The 21,127-nt window shown below is 37.8% G+C and overlaps 1 protein-coding gene across 1 annotated transcript in view; it reads right to left on the bottom strand.

Annotated features, from left to right (window-relative positions):
* Positions 1 to 1,377: 1,377 nt before the first annotated feature.
* LOC140938611 (MFS-type transporter SLC18B1-like) overlaps positions 1,378 to 21,127 on the bottom strand; it is a 28,004-nt gene continuing 8,254 nt past the window's right edge. The window contains exons 6-13 of the mRNA XM_073388109.1: positions 19,115 to 19,213; positions 18,200 to 18,297; positions 14,546 to 14,641; positions 13,289 to 13,363; positions 8,775 to 8,841; positions 7,017 to 7,043; positions 6,564 to 6,610; positions 1,378 to 1,984 (exon numbers count right to left, since the gene is read on the bottom strand). Coding sequence (XP_073244210.1) covers positions 1,915 to 1,984; positions 6,564 to 6,610; positions 7,017 to 7,043; positions 8,775 to 8,841; positions 13,289 to 13,363; positions 14,546 to 14,641; positions 18,200 to 18,297; positions 19,115 to 19,213 — 579 coding nt within the window. The 3' untranslated portion in view covers positions 1,378 to 1,914. The remainder of the gene's footprint in view (positions 1,985 to 6,563; positions 6,611 to 7,016; positions 7,044 to 8,774; positions 8,842 to 13,288; positions 13,364 to 14,545; positions 14,642 to 18,199; positions 18,298 to 19,114; positions 19,214 to 21,127) is intronic.

The following is a 21,127-nucleotide window of genomic DNA, read 5'->3' as shown; positions in this document are numbered from 1 at the left end:
GTGGTCTATCTCACTTTCACACTCATGTATAAGGGAATCATTACTCATTCCTTCATTACTTGTAAGCTGCACCTTAAGCAGTCTGGCAAAGTCTGCCAACCAGAGTTGTAAATTATCTCTGAAAAGCCTTGAGGGGAGTGGATAATATGATATTTACAATATTTACAGCTTTCAGCCCCGTAATTCTGAGCCATTCGTTGGTTTTGTGATCATCAGCATCCGCTTCTCTTATTCTTTTCGGTTATCGTCCGTGATTTTCTTTCTTCCCACTACTTTATTTCCGTATCATGGGCTGCTTTGCCTTTTCATCACTCTCTTCACATATTTTATAACTGCTTCATTTGCTGCCCTGTCGAGGTTTTGTGTGTCAAATTCTCTTCTGAATCTGTCTGCATCTTTTTTGGATGGAATAAGGCTTGTTGTTGGTCTTTTGTTGAAGTACTCATTGAGGAGGGAGTGTTTCTTAAGTATGTTTCCAACTTCATCCTTGTTGATTTGCATGAAGTCTCAAACTTCTTACAAACATTTATTTTCTCTTATTGTCGTTATTACTATTATTATTATTATTATTATTGTTATTATTATTATTATTATTATTAATATTATTATTATTATTATTATTATTATTATTATTATCACAAAGTCCTGATTGCTCCTTTTGTCTTAATCCTGAATCACTCCTTCATGTTGTCGCTGGTTGTCAACATTACCTTGATCGCTTTACCTGGAGACACGACTCAATCCTTAACTTCATTGCCAAGTCACTTCAACTCTTCACTCTATGCAGATGTTAATGGTTTTCTGAATCCCTCAATAATAACTGGTGAAAATTATCGTCCAGATCTTCTTTTCCTAATCCAGTCCAAGTGCCTGTATGTTCTAGAATTAACAGTCGGTTTCGAGTCCAACCTTAACAACAATGCAGTGCGTAAGAAAGAAAAATATCTGAACTTGATCAACGAAATAAGTAGAAATTACAGATGTGTGAGATTTGTAAATCTCTCCATCAGTTCCCTTGGCGTTTTCTCCGATGAATGCTCCACGTTCTTAGACATGATGAATGACATTGGCATTGACAAAAAGCAGCAACGTTATATATTCAAGAAAATGATAAATATAGCCATTAGAGCAACATATTACATCTTTTGATTTTTTTTTTGGCTTTTGTTTTTTTTTTGTTTTTTTTGTTTTTGTTTTCTTTTTAATAATCCAATCTCAAGCAGCATTTGTAAATTGCCTATACGTAGCGAGATTTACAATTGTACATTCAAAAACACAAATAAAGTTTCCATTATTATTATTATTGTTGTTACTATTTGTACAACTTATTTTCTTTCGCACAGAGACAAATGCGCGGACATTCACGCTAGTGTAAGTAGTTTTTTTCTAAGAGTTTTTTCACCCTTTGAGCGAAAATCTTAACAGGATATTTCGGTTTTTCCTTTTTCAGCGAATCGTTCTGTTAAATCACACAATTAATCCTCGAAAAGTAGAAGTGAAAGAGGCGAGCCGGTTTGGATGCGTGAATGCTAATTTACTTGAACTGTAGAATACTGAGGTACTGAGAATTAAATAATGAATCTTGAAGAACAGCGAAAAGAGGACAACAACCTCAAACGTTTCGCTTGTGAAAAAAGGGACATCTCTGTTAAAAATGTAAATGCATTCAGTTACAGGTCACTCCACTCAAACAATGGAAGAACAGATAATCCGCCATCCAAACAAATACGGTAAGATGTCGTGTTTTAAATAAGAACTCAAGTTGAGTGAGCGTTTTAGTAAACGGACGCGTTTTACGTGACTGTTTTTACCGGGCCTTTGGCCAAACCGGAGAAAAACAAAAGTGGCGACGTGTGGACGGGGCTTAACATTTAATAGGGAAGTTCGTATTTTTCCCCGCTTTTGTGGCTCCCATTAGGATCTAGAGTTTCCAAGCATAGGTTTTTCCTCTTCTTCAGCAAGACCAGAATTATTATCTCTGACCCTGAAAACATATAAGGAACGACTATTAGGAGATGTGATATTATTTCCATCTTCTATATGTTACAATGCAATGATCCTTAGGATCAGCAGTGCTCTCTTTTGCTGTTTGTTTTTATTTCTATGGAGACCACCTCCCGAGCTGATTGGGTCACCCAGAAATAAAGTTTAACCGTTTTACTTTACGTTACTAAGAAAAGGTACCCTGAAAATTAAAAAAGATCTGTTTCAGCCCGAAAGTGCCAATTCAGCCCTGCAGGCCAAAGTCTTATTCAGCCCCTCCTGGGGCCATTTGAGTACAATTTAAGCCAAAACAGCCCGATCAAAAGTCTTTTCTGTAAATATCTTATTATCCACTCCCCACAGGGCTTTTCAGGGATAATTTACAACACTGGTTGGGGAACTTTGCCAGACTGCTTAAGGTGCAGTTTACAAGTACTGAAGGAATGAGTGATGATGCCCTCATACACGAGTGTGAAAGTGAGATAGACCACTACAAGCCATGCTAGGGCCTATTTTAACCCTTGGGTCCAAATTATCTCTAGGTAATTGGTGCTATTGGCCCTGATTTAAGGGAGCCAAATTAGACTCAATAATAGGACTGTATTTTACTCTCCGAAACGGCCCCATTTTTGGGGCTAAAACCGATCTTTCTGATTCACAGGGTGCGCGCGCTTGAAAACTGAAACTGCTGAATTGTCCTTGCCATTTTTTAACATAATCTTGCACGAGGGGACGAAGCATTTTCTACGAAGATCATGAGAGAAATTAAAAGATTGTTGCTTAACTAATTTAATTTTATACAACTTGGCCATTTTCCTCTTGACAGAACTGTTAATGGAATCCCACTAATTATAACAAAAAGCACAACAGTTGTTTCACCAAGGAGAAAAATGTGACTGTCACTCTGGTGGAAAACTTGCAGACGAATTTTGAATAACAAGTAGCCTGAAAAATCCTTGCAGTTTTTTCAAAGGATTCTGCCGATGATGAAATGGCTCGTTAATAAGTTGTTGGTACCATTCTTGTATCCTCAGTTAGTACGAAATAATTCCATGTGACCGGCATTCCTTGCCTCGTAAAGGACAAAACATTTTAAGTCATAAGTCAAGAAAGTAAGCTCTTGTTCAATAATAGCATATTTTGGCGACCTCTTTGATTCGTTGTTGTGTTCCGAGTCAAAAGGGGGGTTTCCGGGGGTTTCATACTAGTTTTGGTTAATAGGCCAGTTTTTAGCTTAGTATGTTTTGTTTTCCCACTTCACACCACCTAAGAGCGAGACTGGGTGGTAAGAGTTGTTTTCCTCTTACAAATACTTCTAATTCTGGTGATTTGCATCCAGACTCTAATTTTAACTTTGATAAACTTCAGTGTGAATATTATACAGAACACAAATTTAATGCCGTTATTGGACAAAACTAGCTCTTCTTCTGGTCATTCCGCCATTCGTTTTTCTTTGCTCCATTTGAATATCCGTAGTCTTAATCGCAATTTTGATAACTTGGTCAACTATTTGGCTAGTATCAAAAGCAATTTCTCTGTTATAGAGATTTCTGAAACGTGGCTAACACACTCTAATCATACCTTTGATATTGATGGTTATATATAACTTTATTCATAAACACCTTCCTAATAGACCTGGTGGAGGTGTTTGAATGCATTTAGATGCTGATTTAGGGCCTGTTTACATGGAGTGGGGGACCCCGGTCTAGTGGGGTTGGTTTTTTTTGTTTTCACGCTCTGTGGGACACAAAACAAAAGAAAAGTACCCCTCTAGACCGGGGTCCCCCACTTCATGAACATAGGCTTTTTTGGTTTGTTTGTTTTTTTTTTTTGATAACTTTACACCCACCACGCGTTCCCAGTTTTTCACTTTTAAATTTAACAATTTTCACGAATTTTCACTACCTCTTCTAGCAAATTTCCTCGGGTACTGAAAAAAAAAAATTCAGGCTGCGCCGACTAACAAATAAGGCAAGTGTGTTAATATCAGTAGCAGGACTGGCGCGTACAACACTGCTACTACATGAGTGTAGCTAAATGTCGTGGGTAGTGGGTCGTGGGTGTGGGTTAATGTCGTGGGTAAAAACAAAGTCTTCCAAAAAGATAACAATTAAAAAAAATAAATAGCGAAAGTTGTAAAATTCTTGAAACGAAAATCTCCGCATACATACCAGTCCTATTCCCCTTCCACGTGGTCAGCAAAGCATATATTTACGCGAATCCTCTTAGTACAAACCGACACTAAAAAGGCATTTAGGTGAAAAATAAAAGAAACTTTGTATACTATGTAAACCTGAAGCAGGCCATAGAAAAACTGAAGACTGAACTGCTTTTTCTCAAAGATGTCAACATTTGTGACCGAAACGTCCTTTCAGTTTAAGGAATGATATTTCGAATTATTACAGCAAAGATTTTGTGCACAAAACACAACAAAAAAGAAGCGAAAAAATTGTATTTCCGTACGGCAATAAAATTTACATACAGTCTCGCCTTAACTCGAAAGGTTGGGAATGCAGGTGGTTCCTTCGTAAGGTAAGAGACCTAAAACTTCTTTAAGAAAGACTTTATCCAAAAATATGAAATACCTCAAAATTGCCCCTTTTCCCTCACCTTTCTCACGGTGATCGCATTCCACTGTGTTTTGAAAAAAATCTTCGCTGATCATTGGAATTGTAGATCAGCTAGTCTATTCGGCGAGTCAGAGCTGTCCCATACTTTCTGCAAATTGCAGGTTTAATTTACTTCTGTTTCGTTTATTTCGCGGCGATAGCTCAGGTATAGATAGATCTTCATCGGCAACATGTCTTTTATACAGTGATGTTGTGAAAGGGGAGCAATGTCCCACGCAGCTAAGGAAATATCAGTAAGAGGACGAAGAAGAAGCCGTGTCGAAAAAGGCAACAAGAAGTTGGAGATTTTCGTTTCATAAATATTTTACAACTTTTTTCTATTATTTCTTTTTTTCAATTACTTTACTTTATCATGTTTTTTTCTACACTTTTTTTTACCCACAACAGTTACCCACGACCCACGACCCAAGACCTCTCTCTCCTACTACACTTTTATTTTTGCTTGCACTCTAGTGGGCAACATTAGTTTTTGGCCAATTATATGAGAGCGTTCCCAAGCAACTAATTAGATAATCTTTGCATAATATAATTAAAAATATTAAACATCTTTACATTCTGGTTACTCTCTGAATTTCTTTTTACAGATATCAAACCGTTTTGATATTCGGAGGAAAAGAGATGGACCGGTCTCGCTTTATTCAAAAACTACGTGTAGACTTTTAAGTGTTAAAACACGTAAGACGCAGGACTCGCACGCAACTCACAACCCACGACCCACGATCCACCTGCCTACGTGATTTAGCCACCCTTGCTTAACAAATGCGGATAGTTTGTCGGGATTTTACAATTTTTTCCCCAGACGAGACAATCTTCAAAGGCACTGAGGGCGAAATTTGTCCCGTGTAAACACTGGACAAAATCGACTAAATAGACGAAAACATGTTTTTTTCTTGTCAATCATTGGTTGTAAAGCCGTTATTCTTTCCATTAAGCAATGACAGTACCACGGCCTGTTCAGAGTAAATAGCTTCCATTGCAGATAATATTTTCAAAGCAGAAATTGCCACGATAAATTTTTCATTTAAGATCGGTTTTAAAGACAAATACAAAATTGTCTGCTAGTGCGGACGGGCCCTTAATCTTTTGAGACTGAGATCATTTCCAGACTCCTTGTCAATCTGTATAAAGTCTCGCCATAATCTGCAACGGTCACTTTAGATCACTTTTGAAAATGTATGTTGACCACAGGTGGCCCAAGCGTAATATGAGAGTTTGTATGGGAAACGAAACTTTGATGAAATAAATGAACTAAAAGCCATAAAAGCAATCAGTAAAGGGTAAATATTGTTACCTGGTGTCGTCGTCTTTGTTTTTACGAAGTTTCAGCGCGATTTGAGTACTTTTACATCATTTGGCCTGACAGTGTGATAATAAAAATACTCAAAATCGCGCTGACAAAGACAACGACGCCAGGTAATAATATTTACACTTAATTGATAACTTTTATCGCTTTTAGTTCATTTCTTTTATCTAAGTCTAATTTCCCATACAAACTCTTTATTTTCCCATACAAACTTATGTTACGCTTGGGCCACGTGTGTGTTAACTAGCATACTGAAGCGTCATGTTTATACAAAAACGCGAAAGCTCACAATGTTTATCACGTGTTATCACCGCTGTTTGTGTTTTATTTTGATTACGCTACGATGGCCCAAGAACAAAAGTATGAGTTGTTTGCATGATTTATGAAAAGATTAAAGTACAAATTCCCTGGAGAACATCAAAACTAGCTATATTGTATACTTTTTTACGTAATTAGTTTTTCACTGAAACTTTGTAACTTTTGTAAACACTATACTGCTTCTATTTGTTTGTAATGCGTGTTTGTCTACTCCCACCAGGAAATCAGCTTTTGTTCTGTGTTTAAAGTAGTGAGATAAATGTGTTGATTGATTAATTGATGTGGTCTGAATTGGGAAAGCAAAACATACAAGCTAATTATTTACTAACCAATCAGAGATAGGTTTAAACACCGTAAATATTAACAACAGCAGGGCCTGAAAAGAATTAAGAAGCAAATATATTAGAGGTTTGTTGAAAAGCGGGAACAAGGAGGCTTTTACATTTCATCTTGTAATTGAAACGATGCGACATTGAGCTGAAATGGTGCAATTTAAAACAGAAATGACGTGATTTAGAACATTAATGACGCGATTTAGAACATCTTTGATTTACAGGAAAAAACAGTGGTGATTCGTGAATAAATCATACTGCTGAGAGCCAATCAGATCGTAAGGATCACCAGTGATTTCAAAATGAGGGAATAGAATAAATTTATTTCTTCATTTTTTTATTCTCAAAGGAATCTGTTGATTTGTAATTTATTGAATTATTCATAAGTGTACAGAAAGAAAAAAAAAACAAAAAACATTGAACTAATAAGGTAAAATATGAATTGCTTACGTGAGCAACACAGATAAAGCCTGCGATCTATAAAAGAAGAATAGAAGAGAAAAGAAATAAAGACGCATAATAATAATGAAAATACATTTGATATTCTGGTATGCCGTGAGGATATTTCATATTCTAGCACTTACATGTTGATAGCCTCATAACCAAAACAACTTTGAATTACAAATTTATTAGACAAAAATCCTCTTTAGCTTGTATGTTTTGTTTTCCCAATAGAGGTCCCAGGGGGAATTGACCCATTGTCTTTTCATACATTATGCGTAGATATGCACGTGAATAAGACGAAATTTGAAAGAAACGGTTCCCTAGAGTATTATCACATGACCTGTATTGGGAAAACTAAACATACAAGCTAAAGAGGTGTATTGTTTCGAGGGTACATCCTTCATCTTCATTGTTATATTAGAGACCTTTAGATTCTAAGACAAGTACGAGATTTCCTCAATACTAAGCCGGTAGTGCGCGCGCGTGGACCAGCGTCATTTTGGCGGGAAAACTTGGTAGCCATCGTCATTCTACTACGAGTTTTAGCGAGAATGTCGTAATGGCGCAAACGAGTTTTATCATTTTGCGACCGAGAGTGGGCTTAACCTCCTTCAATATAGATAACAGTGCTATCTTTTTTAATGAAAAAAAGTACAGTGAAGCTTTCCGGGGTGTCTACTTTTTGTGAATACGCGAAAAAACTTTTAGTTAAATCTCGTAGTCGTAGTCGTAGTCGTTCTCGCCCTAGAATCTTAAGGCCTCTATAGTGAGTTCGCACGCAAATTTAAAGGCCGATAAACACGAGGGATTTTTCTCCCGGAGCATGCTCCAGGGGCACGCTTCCGGAGCAAAGCTCCTCCGTGTGTACCAACGATTTCGTGGGTATACTTCATCCTCGGAAGCAGAATTTCCACCCCGCAAAATGCTCCACGATATTGAACAGGGGCAAATTGAGCGAACTTGAAAACGCTCCCTTGTGTGTACTGACACGTGCAAAATGAGGCTGGAGCATTTTCCGGGATCAAAGCCCCTCCTGTGTATCGGCCGTAAATTGCGCGCGATGTTGCATTGGTTACATTGCGTTGACAATATTCTGAATATTGGGTAGTTAAACGTCTAAATTCATAACGCTAAACTACTTGCAGGGAGAGAGTCGGTTTTTCATGTTATCAACATGGATTCTGATTCAACAGCGATCTCACAATATGTAACACTGAAGATGAGGGACGTTAAGTAGAAACATGAAAGGAAAGTTGTTTTCTTTATGCGGCTATCTATATTGTTGCTGCTATCTAAACACTTACTTGTTCATATTATTTACTTCCCTCGAGTTACGTAACTTTATCTTTTGGTAATTGTTAATATCGCAAGCTAATCGTGGCAGTGGAACCTCGATTTAACGAACCTCTATACAATGAAGTCTTCGATATAACTTGCGATATTCTCTGCCCCAAATAGTAAAATATATGGTAAAGAACTTCCATATAACGAAACCTCGTTTTAGCGAGCGTATTTGGTCAGTCCCTTGGCACTTAGTTTAATCGAAGTTCCATTGTAGCTGGGTAGCATGTTATCAGGATAGATAGCTTTTAACTGTGGCCTTCAACATGGGCAAAGACGGAGCTATAATAGCAGTACCACACAGGTATACACATAGCGGTAACGGTATATCCTTGATCACTGTGCAGCAAATCACACGCATTCGCCTTTGGGCTTTGAATACAAGAGAGACAAGCGAGATTTACTGGTTAAAATGTAACTTACACTTGTTGACCACTGGAAACCTAAGTGTTCGTCAGTAACTCCGGCAATACTTGGCCCAATAGTGGCTCTGTGAATAACAAATGAACAAGAAAACATCTTGAAGACTTGGATAACCTTGAAAAAGCAACGTGTTGGCTTAAATTGAAAACAGGTCAGGAAACTAAAAACACCTCTTCATAGCTTATTCTTTTTCATTTTTTCATAACGTTTAGACCCAAGTCAAATTTCAGGAAATTTAGAAGGATTTGTATGGAGTCATCAGAGCGTAACTGGGCTAATATCTCAGAGACAATTTGCCCCACAATGCTAGTTTTTGGCAAGTAGGCCTCTTCACGACGAATCCCATAGTTTCACAAATTTAATTTTTATGACGTCATCACTTTAGTACTCTATAAGAAGCTTAAGTCTGAGGACTTTTCAAGAAGACACCACCGTCAAAGTGCGGTTGAGAAGGTCCATTGTGCATGGCATACCCCTGACAAACGACGTCCTCCTGCCGGAGGAGTGATTTATTAGATTTCATTGCTTTTGTAGCGTTTTTTTTGTACTTTTCTTTTTGGTTCATACGATTTCCGGTCAATCGATGCTCAATTATATTTTAAGTTGAATTTAAGAACAGTTTCTGCCTTTTTGACACAGTTTTTAGAAGACAGAAATGGCAACAGGGCAAGGTGCAACGAGCAAACTTCCCCTCAAATCGTAAGTAGAATGAAATATTTTATCTGCGTATGAGAAAAACAGACATATTGCACCAACCGCACCTTAACATTTTAAAAGAATCAAATCTTAGTTGCTATGCATGAAAAAGTTCTTTGACCCACATGCAGTACGATACTTGGGGATCCGGTATGTATCCATACTGTTGCTGGTGGAACGACTGTGTACGACTTCTTTTGATAAATTTCTCACATAAATAGTGAGGTGTCAAACAATTAAGGCATTTGAATGTTACTAGTGCGTTTTTAGAAAGACGACTTTAATGGGAAGCCATTTCAATTCACGTAAAGCCGGAGTAATGCTATCAAACTCTCGCCTCCCAGTAATACTTGTTGCAAAATTCTAAACAAGTGGTAGTAATATCTGCACCTACCATGAATATTTGTTATATTACTTTCACCACAAAGAAAGCAAAAAAATATGTAAACATTAATTATAGATTATACTAAGAACAGTAATATATGGAATTAGTACTGCTGTATTCTAGTTTGATATTTGTAATTTAAGTATTGCCATGTAAGTGGGTAAATTCGCTATTTTTTTCTTTTTATTCATCTATTTATTCCGTGTATTTTTTCTTTTTTTTTTTGTTTTTTACTTGCAATTAAAAACAAACCAAAAAAAGTTGTATTTTCTCGATGTTGCTTTCAGAAGTACTAGACGAAATAGCAGAGTAATAATTAATTGTTCATTTATCTTTGCTTGAATCGGCTGAATGCAGCAATCAAACAAAAGATAAATGGTTTCTTGAATTCCCAAGCACAGGTGCATTTGCCGGCAGTGTGTTTTAAGTGCCGGTATGAGTTTATGCGAAGAAAGTGTGATGTGTAAAGTAGCAAGTGTATATTCGCTGAACAGTAAGCAAGTTTCATTGCGGATTTTTACAAGCGGACAGTTAAATTTGGTTCTTTTTTATATTTTGATTAAAATCCTGTAATCCATTTCTTCGTAACGATTTCAGTTGTATTTTTCTGATGATTGACAGTTATTTTAAGTGGTTTTGTTTATTCCTTTACTTTGGCCGATCAAACGTATACAGATTGTTTGATTTTTTGGTGTCTAGCAGTGTAAACAATTGTTTTTGTTTGCGATTAGTTGGTTAGTTCAATAAATGGGCTAAGAATTGTCTGCTTATCCCGCACCACAACGTTTGCTGATTGAATACACTATGTTTAACACGGTTTATCTGGCACAACTTGGCTTTACAGAAAGCTGATAACTGTTGTATTATGCTCCAGTAATCAAGTTTTTAGGGGGGCTCCCGCGCGCGCGAAGCGCGCGTGGGACAGAGCCCCATACTCATGGAATATGGTCAACCTCTTTTCGTTTGGTTGTCACGTGATTGACCGAGCGTACGTACGTACGTACATACGTACCTACGCGTCTACAGATTGTACGGGTGGGGTAGGGGAGACTATCAAAAGGAAGGGAGGGGTGTCTCAGGCGTGTCTTGGCAAGTCCACATCTTTAATATAGGATTTTATAGGATTTTAGGACATTCACAATATGGTCAATTGACAGCTGTCAAAACAGGATAGCCACTGACCAGTATCCCATGACCATATCGCGGGCTCATGTGTCAACTCATGGAGGTGACGTGATTTATTTGGAAGCTGTCCGCTGACCAGTTAATTGTTTTACTAGATCGCGAACAATGTTGAATCTCAAACTGATAATGCACACATATTGGACATCAATTTGATCAATTGACAGCTGTCAAAACAGGGTACCCGCTGACCAGTATCACTTGACTGTATCGCGGGCTCAGGTGTCGACCCATCGAGGTCAAGTATTTTTTGAAGTTATCCGCTGACAAGTTACTAGTTTTCAAGTGATCGCAGGCTCAAGTTCAAGTTTTTTCTAAATTCATATGAATTATGTTGTGTTTATGTGCTACACAATTTTAAAAAATTTTGATTGCAAACTGACTTCGGACGCGAAAATTCAGCCAGCTGTTACAGGCAAGGAAGACAGTTCCTTTTGACTTTTCTCACCATGGTCACGCGTTGGTCACGCTCTACGTCCAATTTTTATGCTCTGATTGGTCAAAATTTGACAGGTGAGTTCATGCGGAAAATTTATGCAGCATCTTGAATCTTGTTTACTTTGACAGCTGAAGCTGACAGAGTTTTGTGTCAACTTGTGATGTTTTTAACTGTCTTTTTCCACTGGATGTGCAAAATGAAATTCAGCTGCTATCAGGAGTCCTCTGTTATTCATGGCTAGTTTGTTTATTGGCTTTTTGGTTGAGGAATACGTCGCTTGTCAAAGTCGGAAATCCGATTTCGGATGGCATCGTTTTCCGTTTTCACCTTGCTTCATGCGTAGGAGGATTGCAAAGTCTGAAGCGATACTGGCTTTTCTTGATACCTTTTAGGAGCTGCATCTCGAATGGTAAGCCAGAGCAATTATTGTATTTGATGTTTGTTTTTTTGGATCTAATTTAATGAAGTCGAGCGGAGTTTATGCGGTCATTTAGTTTATGCACGTTTGTAAGATTTGAGACAATGATCTGACCGAGTATCAGGTTTGATATAAGCTTACAGAACTTTAAAAAGCCTTTAGACAGTTTCTCACCGCAAATACAAAGAAAACGTTCCAAAGAATATTTAGTTATAATTCTGGCCGGAAAGGAAAGCTTTGAGCGATTTTCTTGCCTCGAGTTCGTCTTTTAAAAAAGCAAACACCCGGAAGTCGGCTTAAAACATAAACTTAAGCTTGAAGCTTGAAGACTCAGGATTTTTAGGGAAACTTTAATACTTGTCTTTCTGAATGAAAATTGTTGTTTCTGTATATGTTTCACCGAATTATATTTCTTTTATTGATTGTTAGTAGTCTCTCTTGTAATTTTAATCGCTGTGCCGACTGTTTTCAGTCGTTCAGTGAACATCGCTTGCAGGAGTACTCAAAATGCCGCGCGTTAATAAACCATTAAATAAAAAATAAAAAGAATAAATTCTTTATAATGTTGGAGCGTAACTCTGTTAATGTTCATTCAAACACTCGCCACAGCTCGCACTACAAGTGAGAACCGGATGGCCGTATAGGTGATTTTGGAAATTTTTTTAACAGTTTATTAATATTGAATGAGTGCAATTTGTATTGTGAAATACTGCTTTCTGTCCGAGGTCTGCCGGTATGATAAAAACAGTGCCTCATACTACTGTTTCACCTCAGATGTGATGTATAAATGGTATAAAAGGTTGGTTTACACGCACCCAGACTTGTTGACAAGATTTTGCAAAGTAAAGTTGTCGAACGCAAAAAAGTTGGCCTGATTTTTTTTTTCCACTAATTAATCTACAGTGATCAAGAGCCATTATGGCTCTTAAATGTGATCGAAGATGATTACCAGTTTTTGGGTGTACATATGAGGCTATCAACTCGATGTAAGATTTAGTTCACTCTTGGGCTGTTTGAAAATTATTTTTCTCTAAAATCAGGTAGCCTTTCCCTCAAAAGTCACATAAATGTGCTCTAAAGTTAACTGAATTGTGGAATTCGAATACAAGTTTATTGTTTAATTTAAATTATAAATTTATTAATGGGAGCCTCGCTTTTAGCCCTGGCTAAATCTATATATTAAGTTTTGTACAGTATAACATTTTATAGCTATTGCTATTTGTACAGAATGATCCATCTATCCGTCCGTCCATCCGTCCGTCCGTCCGTCCATCCATCCATCCATCCATCTATCTATCTAATTCCATTTTGTTACAAGACATGTGCTATATTTACGCGAATTGCGAAGTCAAACTGACTGAAACAACCCAGTGTTGACAAAATGTAAAACTTACCCTAAATAAAACATGCTCCCAAAAATACTCGATAGAGCGGCATTTGAGGATAAATTGTCAGGCATTCCGCCTTTCCTGTAAATTAAAAACAACATGAATGAACAATTTTTATTGCCACATTTTACTCAGGTAAACAAGCAGTTATTACTGAAGTACGGTAGAGAAATATTGATTTAGAAATAAATGTTTCCTTTCGTACAAAAGAAAATATTTGGAGACCATAGTGGAGAATGTTCAAACTAATCTGGTCTAATGGTTGTATTTTAGAAATAAAATGCACACTTTCATCGTGCAGAGAAAAACAAACTCGATTTTGCAAGTTGTCATGAGTTAAAGATTATAATTATGGTTTTGCCTCGTTAGATTTTAATGAATGGTTAGCCCAAGTGACGTTGCTGAAGAAACCTGCTTAACAGGAGGAATCTCAGTCATAGTTGATGGTGATATCGATCAGGAACTTCCCTAACATTTGACAATTTTTGTCTAAAGCCAATTGGTACGAATTCTGCCTTGATCGTATTAATTCGTAACTCTGTTATTGTTAGCTTATTTCCGTGGTACTCGTACCAGTTAGCTTTTTATCTGTGGTTAGATCCGGTGACTTTGCTGAAGAAACCTGCTATACAAGAATTCCATGGATGGTGATATAAGGAACTTTCTTAATTTTTGACATTTCTTTCTAAAGCCAACAGAGAGGAGAAGTCGTTACGCCAAGTTGTCATGGTAGCAAAATTTCTGGATGACAACAAACCAAAACGGTACTTAGGTGGATTCGCACTACTGTTTCAAACTTCATCGATCTTGTTTAATTTCATTTAATTTGTCAAATGTTGGCGAAATTTTCTGGGTTAAATCTAAAAGGAAAAAACGAAATTTTTGTGTTGTACTCTGACCTACTCCATGAACCGGGGGCGTGAAATTAGGAAGTTTCATGTTGCAGTCTTGCAACAATGGCTATAAGAAGGAAAAAAAAAGGGCGATGCACGTGCAAAGTTGTTTTTTTTCTTTGCCAATCTAAACCTACTGTTTTTTTGCTGTTCGCCGTCGCCGTTGAAAGACTCCCTGTTGTTGTGATCCAGAAATTTTTCTACAATGGTAACGTGACGTCACACTTCTCCTCTCAATTAGTACGAAGTCTGTGTTAGTCATATTAACTGCCAACTCATTGTCTACAAACCAAATATTTATCCTATTTAAAACATAAAAAGACACATTCACTTATCTCATTTTCATCAGGAATAGCAAAAGAGCGCTTACCTGGCGGTTCTTATTAAATCTGGCATTATTGGCGCAAGGGAAATTCCTCCCCCAAGACCAGCAACAGCCAGGCTGATACACACCAGCAACACGTTTCTATAAAATTTAAAAAAAGAGAAACAAAGATGTGACTCTTTAAAATATTTTTCTCAGTCGGTCCGGGTGTGATGGAAACTACAACCTTTCTCTCTACAGTTCTTTCTATCTAGATGCTCTTCCACTAAGCTAGAAAACATTTTCTTAATACAAATAACATTGTTTATTATTCAACTTCACTCAGTAGAGTACAAACAACATCCAAAACGAGTACAAATATCTCACAGCATTATTTGTACTCCAGAAGACCGGTTTGACCGGTTTTCTGCAAACGTCACACATGGCAGAAAATGCATCGGTTCCCGAAATTGTAGGGTTAAATAAAACCGAGGTTTTAGAATAAAGTTGCCTTGACAATGAAATGTCGTCATTTATTAAAAATAGTTAGAAGAAAGAAACATTCATATAAGGTCAAAATACAACAGAGAAGATAACAACAGACCTGAACGTGTACATGAGATGCATGGTGACGATGACAATCCGTGACTCAAACAACGCTGATTAAATACAATCCCCGCTGAGGAGCTTAACAGTCTTCACTTCTAGTCCTTTTAAAATGTGAGGAAACTCGATATGGAAGACTCTAGACGTTCTCTAAAGACTTAACTTTAGTGCTAAACCCGGCGAAGATGAGGTTCAAGTCCGTTGTTTACGAGTGGCTTTTTAAAACTCCTTCATTTCGTGGGAGAGTTTTAGTATTTCCATCGCAATTTGCTCTGCTCAGTTTATCAGTCGGTTTTACATAAGAACCGGGAGACCATCATTAGCCTCATAATAATTTGTAATTCCATCACTGTTTTCCTAACAAATGTTTGAAAGGTAACACCCCGAAGCGCCGAAGAAAACCCGAGAAATCTGACAAAATTTGATTTGCTGGGTAAACTAGTTTGACAATTCTTTCATTTTAGACCAATCAGCAACAACGTTGCAAAAGGAGTCACGTTAATCTGTCACGCATTCTCGTTTTACGTATATTTACTGTGTTCTATTTTAAAACATCTCGATTTGAATAATAAAACTCTTATTGAACGGTTTAGTGTGTACACAGGCGGCCCAAACTCATTACATGAACGCGGACGTGACTCTTGCTTGCGAGCGGTGTTGTGTTACAAACGGTTATTTACAAAGGCTTGTATGGGATCGATCGGTTTTTCTTAAAAGAGATAAAAATGTTATGTTTTTAAATAAAATCGACGTACCTTATTGCCTTGTTGTATTCTTTGTTGTTTACCCGCGTCTCAGGCCGTTTTGAAGCGTTTTCGGCGAGTTAGCGCTATTTTGGTGTTCTACTGCTAAAAGAAAGACAAGGCAGAACAGTGATTCCTGAAGTGTCCTTCGCTCGAGGCGAATAATTCCACTGGAAAATTACCCCCGGCCTCAATTCCTTCAGAAATTCAAAGCAGAGATGTTGCAGTTCCATGTCCATTCACGCGATTCGCAATTCCTCCCACAGATCGTTCACTAGCGATGCTTTCATCTCTTGCTCGATCGGCTTCACGATTTCAAAATAGGCTCGTCCAAACTGCCGTGGACCCGTTCACCGATCGCATAGTATGTCGGGTAACTAAAATAAGCCCGGCGAGGGTAGACAGCGGCCCGCACTCGACAAACAAACAAATCCGTTAGCCACTCTGGCTACCCTCACCGGGCTTATTTTAGTTACCCGACATACTATGCGATCGGTGAACGGGTCCACGGCAGTTTGGACGAGCCTATTTTGAAATCGTGAAGCCGATCGAGCAAGAGATGAAAGCATCGCTAGTGAACGATCTGTGGGAGGAATTGCGAATCGCGTGAATGGACATGGAACTGCAACATCTCTGCTTTGAATTTCTGAAGGAATTGAGGCCGGGGGTAATTTTCCAGTGGAATTATTCGCCTCGAGCGAAGGACACTTCAGATATCACTGTTCTGCCTTGTCTTTCTTTTAGCAGTAGAACACCAAAATAGCGCTAACTCGCCGAAAACGCTTCAAAACGGCCTGAGACGCGGGTAAACAACAAAGAATACAACAAGGCAATAAGGTACGTCGATTTTATTTAAAAACATAACATTTTTTTATCTCTTTTAAGAAAAACCGATCGATCCCATACAAGCCTTTGTAAATAACCGTTTGTAACACAACACCGCTCGCAAGCAAGAGTCACGTCCGCGTTCATGTAATGAGTTTGGGCCGCCTGTGGTGTGTAGTATCGTGGGATATTTTTTACCCGTCTCTTGTATTTTGACTCGTAAAAATATCCCACGATACTACACACTAAACCGTCCAATAAGATATATGGAGAGAGGATATTACATGGCCGCTTGGAGATACGAAATTTCTCTTCTCTTGTTGAAAATATTTCACTCGTTCGCTGCTTTCAACACTCGAAGAGAAATTTTCGTATCTCCAAGCTGCCATGTAATACTCTATTTATCATATAAACACCAATGAAATACCAAACCATTTCACTGAAACAGTTTTATCCTGCGAAAGGCGCGATTTATTATGTAGCTATAGCAACGTTGATATGTAACAAGTTATTTTCACGTGTGAAGATATCATGTTTTCGCGCGAAAGCTCACCTGGTATTTTATTGGTGTTCATATAATAAATATATATATCGATTTTGGCCATCGCCATTTACGCGTCTGGAACTAGGACACTTCCACAGAGTAACCTTAACTGAATATCAAGAGTTCGAGAATCAAGTATTGTGAGAGCGACGCACATTCAGTCAATGTCATCACCAACAATAAGAGAGATAGATTTACAATTTGAATTGTCAGTTTTCTCATATGGAAAGCAACATCACGGCCAATCCGCTATGACGCTTGAACAATTCAGCTGGTGATATAAACTTGCTAGATCGAATTCCAAGGTGGACTCTGTTATAGACTCCGCCGACTTATATATCGTCTTATTCAGCAAGGAAACATATCACCATTATAAAATTGTTATATTTTTAGCATCAGAAGCCAATTTAAGTGTTAGTAACTGCAATTAATGTAAAATATAATTTATGTTCTAAAAGAAACTCAAATTGTCGTAAAAAAATAAATATATAAACTTAAGAAACCGTGGCCCCTAAAAAATGGGGACCGAGAACCCTTCAATTAAAGGCTTTTTTTCATATAAACAATACTAAATACAGCCAGTAAGCACACACTGCCAAGTCCTAATAACGGCGACACAGCTGTCCATGGATGCCACTGCCCGGGTGATATGGCTGTACGCATGCGTGAGGTACTGGCCACACAGCGGAGCCGGCAATGTGTGTTTACTTGCTGAATTTAGCCTTGTTTTCTTCTTTTAACCTGGCAGCATAGCATAAAGTTCACGATTTTGTGTGTAACATTGTTTATAGAAAAAAAAAAAAAAATCTGTCAAACAGAATTTTTTGTAAAAGGCAAAAATGTCTTGTTTTGTCTGGTTTGTAGAAACTACAAAACCGTTTTTTTTTTTTTTAATGTTTTTTTTTTTGATTGATGAAGAGTTACGCCATTCAGATATTTCCAATTTTAAAATTATTTGCATTCTACCCCATTCGAATTCGTTTTCTTCATGTCGTTACAAACCTTTGCGGAAGAAAAGTCAGAAACGGTGCAGGACCGAGCATAAGATATCCAATACCAAAACTAGTGAAGCCCAAAATAAGGAAGCCTCGGTACCTCTTCTAATGAAAAAAATAAAAATAAAAAATTATATGAGAAATGAACGTATGTACACACAACGCACTTCAGGGCCCATTGTAGTAACTCGTTGAAATTGACTTGTGGTTTTTTTTCGTATTTCAGTGTTTTTCGACTGCTTTTTCTTGCCATAAGCGGTACCGCTTTTCTTTTTCAGATACTCTTGAATTGAACTGAACGATTTCAATCGGTAACAAGAATAGGAAATTGTAACAACAAAAAAGGCCAGGGTTGACCGTATTTGTCCATAGTGTGATTGAGCTGGGGAAACTTATCAAAGGTTTATCTTCAGTATGTTTAGCGCATTTCTTGCTAGGTGAAGCACCGAAATTTAAGCACACCAGCTTTATTAGCTTCTTCCCCGCATGGACAAGTTGAATGCTTTTCCAATTCCATTTCATTTAAAAAAAATTGTGGAGATCCAGAGAAGGTGTGTTTTTCCGTTGAACGATCGGGCCCACGAGTTTTTATGTAAAACATTTTCTAAGCTTGTTGTGAATGCTTTTGTTTTGATTTATTCCTTCGAGATTGGCACCTTTTGTGTGACAAAGTAATTAATTCTTGTGTGAGGAAATAAAGTAGTTTTACTGCTTTTCGGTCAGAACACGAGATTTTGATTAAACAACAACAACAACAGAAAAAGTATATTTAATGCAGTTTAATTTATGCTGGGCTTGTAAATAGGGTTAACAAGAGAAGAGAGGTGAATAAGACGGCGCTTACTATATTTTAAAGAAATAATAACAACAGCGACAACAACAACAACAACGACAAACATCCTGGTTAATAAAATAAACTCACCGTCTTATCGACAATAGAGGTAACTGCTGCTGCAGAAAGAGTGAACACCCCAGAGAATAACAAAAACATAAGCCCAATGTTGACTGTACTTTCGCCCAGCTGCATGTGGAATGAAAGGATAAGTTGTCACAACTAGGCATCTTTCAATAGCAAAAATGCATCAGCGGTGCGCATTTAGTGACGCTCTTAACTTTATTTTATTACATAATGCAAACCAAAAGTAGCATCCTCTTTTGTACCCTGGGCACGTTGGTCAATTTGTTTGAGACTAGCCTAAAGACAGAGAGACCGCCGGTTTCTATGGGAACAATGTCCCTAAATTTTCTTTCCTTCGTCCCTCGATGGCGACCTCGACTGGTACATTGCAATTCCAAGCACGAGGATTCGAAAAACACCGACAACAAACAAACAAACAAAACAATGAATCTCGATGTTTTTGGTTGTCCTACTTTTCTGTTCAAGTCTCTTCCCTAGGGCTCTACGCCGATAACACTACCGCCTATAAATCAAATACCAAAATTTCAGCTTTGAAACTCTCCTAACCAAGATCTTTAGAATCTTTCATCCTGGTTTGCCCTAAATTATTTGATACGGTCAATGACAAGAAAGCCCAAGCAATGATCCTGGGTAAGCACCCTCAAGAACCTGCCCTTTATATTGGCGAATCTGCATGCTATCGAAATAAATCAGTACATTCCTGAAGATTCTTGGTGTTCATATCGACGATAAGTTGTCCTTTAATAACCACCTATCAACTGTTTTAAAGAAGGTCTATGCCAAGGTTGGAGCTCTGAGACGAATTAGAAAGCTGTTGCCTGCTGAGATCTCACTTATGCTGTAGAAGGCTTATAAACTTCCACACCTTAGATATTGTAGTAAACTACTAGTAGGGATTAAAAAAACTCTGAACAAGAAACTTGAATCTGCAATATTATAATATTGTAATTCCTATCATAAATTCAGTAACATCTGTAAACCTGAAGAATGCTGGTATGGCCAGCCGAAATATTGTTATGAAAAAGCAATATACGTCTTTGGACTTCACGTTTTTTGGTTCCGAGTTATGATATACATTCCCAGATAACTTAATATTTATTTGTTCTATACATTTTTAATCTTTTTAAATTATTGTCATGTGTTGTATTATTATTTAACAATTATTCCACGAGGGCGCGTTGGATATGAGATGCAGATAGCCAACGAGCCGCGTAGCGCCGAGTTGGCTATAATCATCTCATATCCAACAAGCGCGAGTGGAATCATTGTTTTATTAAAAACGCCCACAAAAACTCGTTGAATCTCCCCTACTAGAACAAACCGGAAAAGACAAGGGACTTCCGCTATTCACGTGTCACACGTCTATCAAAAACTGTCAACGCGCGAACGGACTCGCCTGGACTGCATGAATGAAAATCAAAACATTGCAGCAATGAACATTAATTTTTTAAAAACTCATCGGGATTCTAGGATTTTACACAGCAGGACAGCTGAAAAATCTGGCAGATAATGTGAAGGAAAAGAATTTTTAAGTGACAGCCGTCGAAATGACTGTGAATTTGGATTTTCGGTACAGTTACAAAAGTAAGAACAACGGAGAAAAACTATTACCTCGGTCGCTTGTTGTGAAGTTGTTTGAAGCCACAAGCTGGTTTTGCTGAACGAGAAAAGAAGCTATACTGCCGCCTCGATTGCTCTAGTGAATGGCTGCATAGCCTGTATTTGTAGCTGGTTACTTGTGATTTATATTCTTGATGTCGGATGAGCAAGCCGCAGTTATCTATCGGCGAGTGACTCGATCGGCGAATGGCTTCGCGATCATGAAGAAACACAACACCTGTCTTCTTTCGTAGCTGGTCAAGGTACTTTAGTTCCATGTATTTTCATGTGTTTTTGGACAAACTTTCAAACAAGCTCTTGTGGCTTTTTCGTTTGTTTTTGTCTTTTTTCTTTCGATGAAATTGCATTTCCAGTATTCTAAGAAATGAATTAAAACGATTTGCTTCGGGCGCCGTT

Source organism: Porites lutea, chromosome 5, assembly GCF_958299795.1.
Source record: "Porites lutea chromosome 5, jaPorLute2.1, whole genome shotgun sequence".
Lineage (NCBI taxonomy): Eukaryota > Metazoa > Cnidaria > Anthozoa > Scleractinia > Poritidae > Porites > Porites lutea.
The sequence above is the reverse complement of the archived record's forward strand: the minus strand, read 5'-3'. Positions and strand labels throughout refer to the sequence as shown.